Source organism: Phycodurus eques, chromosome 8, assembly GCF_024500275.1.
Source record: "Phycodurus eques isolate BA_2022a chromosome 8, UOR_Pequ_1.1, whole genome shotgun sequence".
In the NCBI taxonomy this organism is placed as follows: domain Eukaryota; kingdom Metazoa; phylum Chordata; class Actinopteri; order Syngnathiformes; family Syngnathidae; genus Phycodurus; species Phycodurus eques.
This window is the reverse complement of record NC_084532.1, coordinates 26,121,199-26,131,667: the sequence shown is the minus strand read 5'-3', so window position 1 is coordinate 26,131,667 and position 10,469 is coordinate 26,121,199. Positions and strand designations below refer to the sequence as shown.

The following is a 10,469-nucleotide window of genomic DNA, read 5'->3' as shown; positions in this document are numbered from 1 at the left end:
AGACAAATGTGCAGACCTTGTCCAGATCATGGACCAACTTTTGTCTAGACCTTGGTCTAGTCTTCTATCCACGTCTTTATCCAGACTGAAGTCCAACCCTCTGTCTGGAATCCAAATCTTTGCCCCGACTTTGGTCCAGATTGTCGTCGAAACCAAATGGTTTGCATCATTTGACACAAAAAGCCCTTTAAGGCAAACCGTCACAGTTACTCAGTGTGGATTTCACAGGCTGATGATACGACACGTTCCAACAAGTTCGCGCCAAACCGGATTGCCAATAAACGGATTTCTTGCACCATCCCGCTGAGAAACCACCCTGGCCCAAATTTGCATCATCAACTATGATCCGAAACTGAGCTCTGACTCTCCAGGCAGTCTTTAATCTCGTGCTTGTTTGTTTGCATTTTAAATAAAGTGATGATGCAGTATTTTCGTATCCTCCCAACGCCAACTCTTTGCCAGATGCTGGATGAATGCTCTTCATAATCCCCTTTCATGCTTCAGCGAGTCTTTTGTCGCACACTTCTGTTGTGTGACGTTGGCGTTTTGCCGTGAAGGAGCGTCCTTCAAGTGTGTCATCGTTCACAGGATTGTTGTCTTGTAAATCTGCGTATGTTGCTGACAAAACAGAATAGCCACAATTCAATACTGTCGCAGCTAATTTGGTCGTCATAAATGAAAAAGGGATTGTTTATTTTGCGTTCACGTCATCCACAGCAAGGACTACTCGTGAGGCAGAGACCACCACGTTTTTGTCATAAATAAAAATGGATCTCGATTATTTTGCGTTCAGAGCATCACAGAAAGGAGGACTGGTGTCTTTCAAACTATTGTGGTCCGGTAAAGTCGCATATGATGCTACCACAGCAGAACATACATAATTGTTACTCTCACAGCTACTTTGGTTGTCATAAATTTAAAAAAAAAAAAAAAAAAATGGATAGTTTATTTAGCGTTCAGGGCATTCACAGGACAAAGGTCTGATGTCTTGAAAGCGTCTGTTGTCCTGTAAAGCTGTGTATGATGCGACCAGAACCGATCGTACACAAGTAAATACTCTCTACAGCTACTTTGCCATCATAAATAGAAAAAGCTATGGCGTTTATTTAGTGTTCCGGCAACATTGGGGGAGGCCATCTGTTCTGGAGGTGGTCCCAGTGTGTATTCTTAGTCCCAGTTGAACTAAATCCCAGAGCAGCAGCTGGGAGAACTAAGCCCAGAATAAATACGTGATGTCGGTGGGGGTTCATAATGTCTCTTCGCTGGAGAGCCTGCGCCAGGATTTCATTTCCCTTAAAAGACAAAAAAGAAAGTAAACAATTTATCCAGCATTTTCACTTACAACCACTTTCCGGGCGTGGGGTCCGACTTACACATTACTGCTGGGCACGATCCTCTCTCGAGGTCTCTTGGTCAGCGTAAACTTGCGGAAGAAGGAGCGGAACTTGAGCTTGTTGCTGGAGGCAATGCTGAGAGAGGACAGAGGTGTTCAGTTTTTCTTAGCATTACGCGACCACTGAAGGCTTATGAGTTTTGGGGGTGGGGGGGCACGCCTGTTAAACATCACACCGAACAAACATGCATGATCGCTATGAGGAAAATGTCTCCCACAATCCCAATGATGGAGTTTTGCTTCAGTCTTTGCCTTGAGAAGTGGTTACTACGTCTTGCAATCTTCTTTGTACAGCTGACGAGTTCAATTGCAAAAGCCCACGAGCAGCTAGCGACATCTCCATTGAAGCCAAGCCCACACGCATTTATGTCAACACGTTGCTTACGCCCTGAAACTAATAATATAAAACCGTGGAAACTAATATAGCTCCAATTGTTGACGAAACTGAGCTTAAAACAGAACTTTCCAATATATTGCCTGTAGTTAATTGCGTGAAACAGCCCAAGAATGGTGATGTCACGAACGCATCGGTGAAACTGGTGTTTATAAACAAGTCCACAGATTCCACGAGGACGATGTTGGTCAATGGGATTTGAGGATCGCAGCAACGGAGAAGATAAGTGACTGCATCAATTTAACTTTGTCTTTCCCTTTGAAGGGTTAGGATTAAGGGCTAATTTAGGTTAAGGTTGAGCAACAGTTCCACATTGACAAAATAGATAGGATGTGACAAGACTAGTCAGACAAAATTTTCCATCTGAAATCCTTGGACCCAGTCTGGCCACCCCGCTATAAACAGGCTACAACTGCCACTACTGATGTGGTGGCGCCACCCCAAACAAGTTTTGCTTATCGTTTTCAGTTCAGGTTAGTGGTAGCCAATCACTTTTCTGTCACTTGGAAGTATCCTGCTGTCGATTATTTCCAAACATAGTGAAAAGATCTTTAGTCCACCTTTCAACTCAGCGTTCAGGCTTAATTTTCAAAGAGGTTGTACAATAGCTACCATTCTGCTCGGAGCGAGGCCTGCGGCACCTCGACTTGGTCGTCTCTCGTCCCGCCTTCGTCTTCGTCTTCCTTGTCGCTTGGGATGCGCTCCCACCGCTCGCTGTCCACCCACAGCGCTTCCCGGAGGCTGAGGCCCCGCCGCACGCACGTGACGCGGCGACACAGCGGGCAGCGCACGCTCAGCGGCGACCCGAGGCCTCCCGGTGCCGAAGGCGCCGCCATGGCCTCCAGGCAGGCCTGGCAGAAGGTGTGGTGGCAGTGCAGCAGCCGAGGGACGCGCTCCGCCCGGGAGAAGGCCAGCAGGCAAACGCCACAGTCGCCCTCGCCGCACAGCACCATGGAGGACCCCCGGCAACGCCTCTGCCTGGGGTGCAAGTTAATTTAAAAATAAATAAATAAATAAAAAGATTCTAAAGTAACATTTGTCATACATTCAATGCCCAAATGTCTTATTTTGTATTTTATATCATTTTCTTGACCAGTCGTTTACTTATTTTAACATTTTTATGACCACGAAGAATGGTTAACTTTTTTTATTGTATTTATTTATATATATATATATATATATATATGTAAAATTAAATACATCAATATCTATAAAATGAAATATACATATTAAATGAGGGGGGGGAAATGTGAAGAAAATAACGTTTAAAGCGCAAGTCAATTTTAGTTTTGGTATGCAGTGGTTGACATTTTTTTGTCCTTATGTTAAAATGTCAATTCAACCATTGTATGTTACATATGAATATGAGGCCAAGCGGTACAGAAAATGGATGGACACAAAGGATTATTTTTGCAACGGATATATATTTTACAAGGTCAAATTACTGTAAAGTTACTGATGTTTTTGACTTCCCCTTCACCCACAAACAGAAAAAACGGAAGTACTTACAGCAGGCTTGTAGAGAACAAATGAATGAACTATTATCCCGAAGAGCGATTGCTTGATGCTGAGAGATGATTTAGTTTATGAATGAAGCCTGTGCTGCTTGTTTCTTTGTGTGTGTTGTGTGGGCGGTTCCCAGCTCCCAGCCAGCCTGCTGGAACGTCCACGGGACAGCAGCTGTGGAAGCAGAGAGCACCGAGCCGTCCTGTGAAGAGCGACTGCACAACACGCGTTGGATTACATCGTCGGGGGCTATTGGAATTAGCCACAACACATTAAATGCAGATTTGTGTTTTACGAAGAAAAAGAAAAGAACCGGGCTCGTCCGGGATTTGAACCCGGGACCTCTCGCACCCAAAGCGAGAATCATACCCCTAGACCAACGAGCCACTTGACATAGCTGTAGTCGCTAGACCTTTTTATACATTCATTTCAGATAGCATATGAGATTAGACTGTAAGAGAACCACCATAAAATGTCTGTTTCGTAATTCATATTAAAACATTCTACCGATTTAACGGAACTATTTGTGGCTGCCACGAAGTGGGAACTTACTCAGTTTGCGGGGGAGGAATCAAAACTTTGGGCTCGTCCGGGATTTGAACCCGGGACCTCTCGCACCCGAAGCGAGAATCATACCCCTAGACCAACGAGCCACGTGTCTACTGCCATCATCATTTAAGTATATAATATTTTCGAAAATGCAATGGTGAATCGGCATTGGTGATGTTGGTACCAGATGTGCTCGGAACACGACGAGAGACAACTGCAAAAGCTTCTCTTTTCACGTCTGCGTAAGTGCGTCGTCGTCTCCTTCTACACGCCACACTGGCTGCTTACTTACGACGTGATGACGTCAGGGAGCAAAGCCCGGGTTCCGGCATCTGCGTGCACATAGGGTACGTTCGGATAATTCGCTCCAAGCGCGCTCTCTACACTCCGGAACGTTCGGAAAATCGAAGAGCCTTGGTGGAGTGTACCGTTCGGTTATTCACTCTGAGGAAAACAATCGTCAGGCAGGACGAGATGTTCACAGGCAGAAGTGACACATTCAATATGGCGGACGCACTGGCGTATCCCTCCAATGGCCAACACGATCGTTTGTAATTTATGGTAAATTGAGCGTGCTCTGCCTCTCTGAACACTGCAATCACAGAGTGAATTTCCGAACGCACCCGTAGTTTCCATGCGTACACGCACCGGCCGCCATCTTTGAACTGTATCTACGGGTACTTTGTTTTTGTGTTGGATTTAAACGTTTTATATAGAAACACAGAACATACAAATTCAATTGCCAAGGGTGAAATACAAACACAGGGAAAAACTCAGTGTCACATTAAATAAAAAAATATATAGAGCACATAATGCTAAAGGTTTATGTGACGGGTACATCTATGAGGAGAAAACACGAGAAATTTCGTTTTTTAAATTGTTATATATGGGTGTTTATTTGATTACAGGCCTTTTTGTGTCCTTGAGGTAAAATTTAAAGAAAAAATATATTTAAATTGATTTTTTTCAATAACCAGCAGCATTATAAGTGTTGCCTAAAATTTCATGTTAATATTAGTATATTTTGACATTTTCTGAGCGTTTTTGTGGTGGTATTTTGCAGTTTTCACCATGTCCCTAGCACAGGGTTTGGATATATGAAGCTCTATCATTCTACTAAAAATTGCTAAAATGGTGTAACTTTTACCATCAATTCCTTAAAATATAATAGAATTAATGATTTCTCATCATATATGCAAAACATTTCAAATTCTGTCTTTTATTTTTAATAAAATATGTCTGTCCCTTAAAGTTGCTGTCGTTACTGCCACATTGACCATTTTCAGATCAATCAAGTTTATTCAAAATCTGATTCTTTAATTCCCTGTGTCATTTTGTCTTGTCACTCAAGCGCTAGGGCAGTCAGACATTTTGATAACTGGAAGAGTAAATTTTTTTCCTCATTTGTACCCTTAAGTTGCATAATATTTTTATTGCATGTCATTACCAAACGACCTGTAGTGTTAATATGTTTAAAGATTTTCCTGTAAAGACTTGATAGTCATATAAAATGTTGTACAGGACTAGCTAGCTAAAATATTTTTTAAGATAAAAAAAGCATAGCACAGTTAGCTCAAAACTTTGAAATGTCATTACCATCACAATATTAATAAATTTTTAATCAATGTGCCATTGTGGCGGTCATTACATTTCTCTAGGGTATCTGACAAAAAAAAATATTTTTTTAAAGAAATCTTAAATAAATATATATGGACACGAACAGATTCTGAGTCACAGAAAGATGGCAATTAAGGTAATATATATAGTTTTTGTGACATTTTATTTTTGCAAAAAACGAAAATCCAAAGTGGCCGAAATCAAATAAACACTCATATATCCTTACCGATGATAAAGAAACACAGAAAAGCCATTATAACGACCGACATTGTTGAATTTTTTTTTTTAAATCAATCGGACATTTTTAATATGTAATATATAACGATATTTTAAATCTTACTGTTTATCCTTCGTACGTTTTATCTTTATTTAATCCTATATTTGTACTTATTGTTAAATAATTTTGATGGTTATTGATAGTACGTTTTTTGTAACTCTTGAAGTAAGCTACAATTGTTCTATGTACATTGTTGTGGCACATAATTTGTCCAAATAGCCTTCCGAGTGTCGCTCTTCTCTCGCGACAGTGGGCGAGATTAAATAAACGCTTCCATTGGCTCACAGCGTTCCACGTGACCCAAGCGGAAGGGAAATGCTGCTCTCTATCTCCGTGTTTACAATTTCCAGCGCGGGAAGAGAAGAGCACTCGGTCGACGTACATTGTTGTTGTTGTTTTTTTTGTCGGCCAATATGGCGGCGAAGCGAGGCGCCCTCATAGTGCTGGAGGGGGTGGACAAAGCAGGCAAGACCACCCAGTGCAAGAAGCTGGTGCAGGCGCTGCAGCAGAGCGGACACCCGGCGGAGATGATGAGGTTTCCAGGTGAGGCCCCACACGACCTTCGACTAGCCTCCGCGTCAAGACTTACGTAATGTTCATTTCCCATGCACACAAAACATATTCCGGGCTAATGCCCTAATGATAATTGACTATATGAAATTATTAATTACATAGACAGTTCCAGAGACTGTTCCGAACTCCACCGTGACCACAGTTACCACTGTCCCATAAATATGCACATATACAAGATTTGCACTTTTTAACTGTGTCAATATCCCCCCACGAGCCTTCATAGGTGCCTGTTTCTGCGGGAACCTGAGCAATTGTGATGGAAACACAGACAGTTCTCGGTACTGTTTCAACACTGTCACCACTGTTCCGTGAAAATATATACACACATTTATGGCATTCAGTTTAAAAATTCCCACCGTATACTTCAATTTTTGTGTGTTTTGTGTCACATTCTCCAAGTGTTGTGCTAGTACCACTAGTGGTATGCAGGCTCCCTTTAGTGCTACGCGAAAGAATCACTCCCTTTGTACAGTTCAATTGTAACATTTTAGTACATTTGCACTTAATTATTAAGAATTGCTTGTTTGGAAACTTTTTATTTAGGCACAATTTTTGAATGATGTTTGTGTGCAATACATATTAATTGGATCTTTATGTAAGGGCTGTGTTTTTAATTTTCTACTAGGGCTGCAACTAACAATTATGAATGCATTAATCTGTATATTATTTTTTTCGATGAATCGGATAAAAAAAAAACGTAAATAAAAAAAAGAACATTATTTTATATTGACAAAGCAGAAAATGAACAATCATAAATTGATTATGATTTGGTTAATGGTTTGGTCCATAACGTCCATCAGAAAAGCAAAAATGTTGGAAATCATTTTCCAAAGTAAAAGCAGATGTTTGTACATGTTTTATTTTGATTAAACACAGAGCTAATCAGTCTGCTTTCATGGAGGACTACAGAAACCTGAGAATATTTACTGTTGAGAGGCTGAAATTCTGAGGAGAAATGTTTTTTTGAAGAACACACAGGCCTACTAGTTCCTGTATTTTAATTTTAGTCATGATGGTGGTGATGGAAGTTTTTTGTTTTGTTTTAAGGTGGTACTAGGTGTAAAAGGTTTGAGAACCAGTCTTACAGAAAAGTCATCCAAATTCAGGGTGAAAGAATGACATTGTTGTTGTTTTTATTGCTGTCAAATTGAATCCGAACGATTTGTAAGGATAAAAAAAAAACAAGTGTTAAATATTATTGCCTGGTTGTTGGCAGACAGAAGCACGACAATCGGAAAGCTGATCAGCGCTTACCTGGAGAAAAAGAGCGAGCTGGAGGACCACACGGTGCACCTTCTCTTCTCCGCCAACCGCTGGGAAATGGTGTAAGTGTTTGCCGGATCCACACTGAAGATCATTGCAATGCGAGAATCAGAAGTGGAGGTGTCCGCTTGCTTCTTTAGTGTGGTTCTTATATATATAATATATATATTATATATACATATATAATATATATATTATATATTACATATATAATATGTATATATATATATTATATTTTATATTTATATATTTTATAGTAAAATAGTAAAAAAAAACATGATAGTAAATATTCTATATATATATATATATATATATATAATATATATATTTATATATATAATATATTTTATATATTATATATATATAAAATATATATATATAATATATAAAATATATTATATATATCTATATATATATCCCCCCAGGCCTGAGATGAAGAGAAAGCTGGAGCGAGGCATCACGCTAGTGGTGGACCGATACGCCTTCTCCGGGGCCGCCTTCACCAGTGCAAAACCGGTATGGCGATCTCTACTCAGCCAGTGTACCACCCCAAAAATAACACAATCTTACCAGAAAAGTTGGAATAGCTCAACAAAAAGCAAAAGTTATTTTACTTTTTAAAATTTTACAAGAACAAAGGTAGCGGGACAGTGGACGACTGGTTAGGATTTCTGCCTCACAGTTCTGAGGACCTGGGTTCAAATCCGGCCCCGCCTGCGTGGGTTTTCTCCGGACACTCCGGTTTCTTCCCACATCCACAAAACATGCGTGGTAGGTTGATCGAAGACTCTAAATTGCCCGTAGGTGTGAATGTGAGTGCGAATGGTTGTTTGTTTCTATGTGCCCTGCGATTGGCTTGCGAGCAGTTCAGGGTGTGCCCGCCTCCTGCCCGATGATACCTGGGATAGGCTCCGGCACACCCGCGACCCTTGTGAGGAAAAGCAGCTCAGAAAATGGATGGTCATTTTATTAGAATAAAGCTGTAATGTTATGAGGGGAAAGAAGTTGTAATTTTACAAGAATAAAGTTCTGCTTTTATGAGAACAAAAGTTGTCATTTTAGGAGGGGAAAAAGTCAAAAATCCCACATAGAAAATTTAATTTTACTTGCAAAGTAGTCAATTTAGGGGGGGGGAATGTTTTTAAAATAGTCAAGTTATGAGGAAAAAGTTTTAATTTTAGGAGGAAAAACTTGAAATTTTAGGAAATAGGACAACACACCACAAGAAAACTTGTAATTTTACTCGACGAGTCACAACTTTGAGAAAAATTTCATTTTACTCAAGCAGTTGTCATTTTATTAGAAAAATAAAATTTTATTCAAATAGCTGTAATTTTGCGAAAAATACTGTAGTTTTACTAGAATATTCGTTATTTTATGAGGAAAAATTTAATTTTATACTCATAGTTGTAACGTTATGAGAAAATGTCAGATTTTCACTTGAATAGTACTTTATTTGGATAATTTTACTGATGTAGTTTTGAAAAAATTTTTTTTTCATTTTTCTGAAATCTTTGTAATTTTTTGAAAAATGTTAGAATTTTACTAATATAGTCTGAACTTTATGAGGAAAAATTTCAAGATTTTACTTGAATAGAACATTATGAGAAAAATGTGTGAATTCTTCTCAAATAGTCATAATATTAAGAGAAAAATGTCTTCATTTTAGGGTTTCAGTCTGGAGTGGTGCACCAGGCCGGACGTGGGTCTGCCCAAGCCGGACACGGTCCTCTTCCTGCGCCTGAGCCCGGCCGAGGCGGCTTTGCGAGGTCGCTACGGCGAGGAGCGCTACGAGGACGCCGCCTTCCAGAGCGCCGTGCTCGAGCGCTTCTCGCAGCTCATGGACGACCCGTCCGTCAACTGGAAGGTGAGCACGCCGAAGACCGACTTTGTTTCCTCAGCGCTCGGTCCGCTTCCTTCCTCACGTCGCGCCCTCGTCCCGCGCAGGTGGTGGACGCGTCCGGGCGCGTGGATGACGTTCACGGCGACATCGTCCAGAAAAGCCTGGACGTCATCCGCACGGCGCAGACGCAACCTCTCGGGGAGCTCTGGAAGTGAGCGGTCGCCGCCGCTAACTTTGCCTTTACTAATAAAGGGGAATCATGTCCAAGCATCGTGTCGCAAAACATTAAAGTTGAACTATTTATATTTGTCATTTTTTGATGGTATAAAATAAAGTTCAATGAGAGTTTAATTCGTCGTGTATCTCAAATCATCTTACGCCGTTGAAATGACGACAAAAGCCATGAATCGATTCCAGCCCCCTAAAAAAAAATAAGTATTTTTTTGGGTTGTTTTTTCATAAGAAAAATTGCACTTAACAGTATTACGAGAAATTAGAAAAAAATATATTTTCCGAGTTTAGGAGAGAACAATTGTCAACATGAAAAATAAAAATCATTATTTTACTCAAATGGTCATAATTTAGGAGAATTTTTTTTTTTTCAATTTCGAGTATCGTACTGCATAAAAATACAGTAATACATTCGCTCACCACATAACCTGCAAGCACAAAAAAACGTGAGCACAAAACACAACTGTACACAATATGTTGTCCTTCCTTGTTCTTCTTCTGTGGTGTCGACTGGCAGCTGCCAAACCAGCTTATTAGTGTATTGATGTTGTCCTTCCACTGCAAGGAAACCAATGTGAATTGATGTTGGCCGGATATTTTCAAGTTTGCTGGCGCCATCTAGCAGTGGGGAGTCTGAAGCGCACGTGTGTATCAACCTTTTACTCTTATCTCAAGACAAAAACAATAATAATTCAGCCAAGCGACGCCTTGTATCTCGAAGTGAAGGCACCACTGTATTATGAGGAAAAAGTTTGCGTTATACTAGAATAAAGTTGTCACTTATTTCTTGTCATTAAACAACTTTACTTTTAAAATGACAACT

At 40.2% G+C, this 10,469-nt stretch overlaps 2 protein-coding genes and 2 non-coding genes across 5 annotated transcripts; 1 reads left to right on the top strand and 3 right to left on the bottom strand.

Moving 5' to 3' along the window:
* Nucleotides 1–598: 598 nt before the first annotated feature.
* On the bottom strand, nt 599–3,921 carry im:7152348 (uncharacterized protein LOC559250 homolog). Its single transcript, XM_061683980.1, has 5 exons — nt 3,846–3,921; nt 3,297–3,467; nt 2,400–2,765; nt 1,374–1,469; nt 599–1,292 (listed from the first exon to the last, which is right to left on the bottom strand). Exons 3-5 carry the CDS (start codon nt 2,738–2,740, stop codon nt 1,247–1,249), a joined length of 483 nt encoding a protein of 160 aa, XP_061539964.1. The 5' UTR covers nt 2,741–2,765; nt 3,297–3,467; nt 3,846–3,921; the 3' UTR covers nt 599–1,246.
* On the bottom strand, nt 3,608–3,679 carry trnap-ugg (transfer RNA proline (anticodon UGG)). The gene has a single exon. It is a non-coding gene; the product is annotated as a tRNA-Pro (tRNA).
* Nucleotides 3,875–3,946, bottom strand: trnap-cgg (transfer RNA proline (anticodon CGG)). The gene has a single exon. It is a non-coding gene; the product is annotated as a tRNA-Pro (tRNA).
* Nucleotides 3,947–6,052: 2,106 nt separating this feature from the next.
* dtymk (deoxythymidylate kinase (thymidylate kinase)) lies at nt 6,053–10,467 on the top strand. 2 transcript variants are annotated; one of them, XM_061684054.1, is made up of 5 exons: nt 6,053–6,279; nt 7,526–7,634; nt 7,998–8,088; nt 9,242–9,439; nt 9,520–9,766. In XM_061684054.1, the coding sequence occupies exons 1-5, from the start codon at nt 6,150–6,152 to the stop codon at nt 9,628–9,630; spliced, it is 639 nt and encodes a 212-aa protein (XP_061540038.1). In that variant the 5' UTR covers nt 6,053–6,149; the 3' UTR covers nt 9,631–9,766. The 2 variants fall into 2 exon arrangements, with proteins under 2 accessions (XP_061540038.1, XP_061540037.1); XM_061684053.1 differs by lacking the exon at nt 7,998–8,088 and having other exon boundaries at nt 7,526–7,632; nt 9,242–10,467.
* Nucleotides 10,468–10,469: the final 2 nt, after the last annotated feature.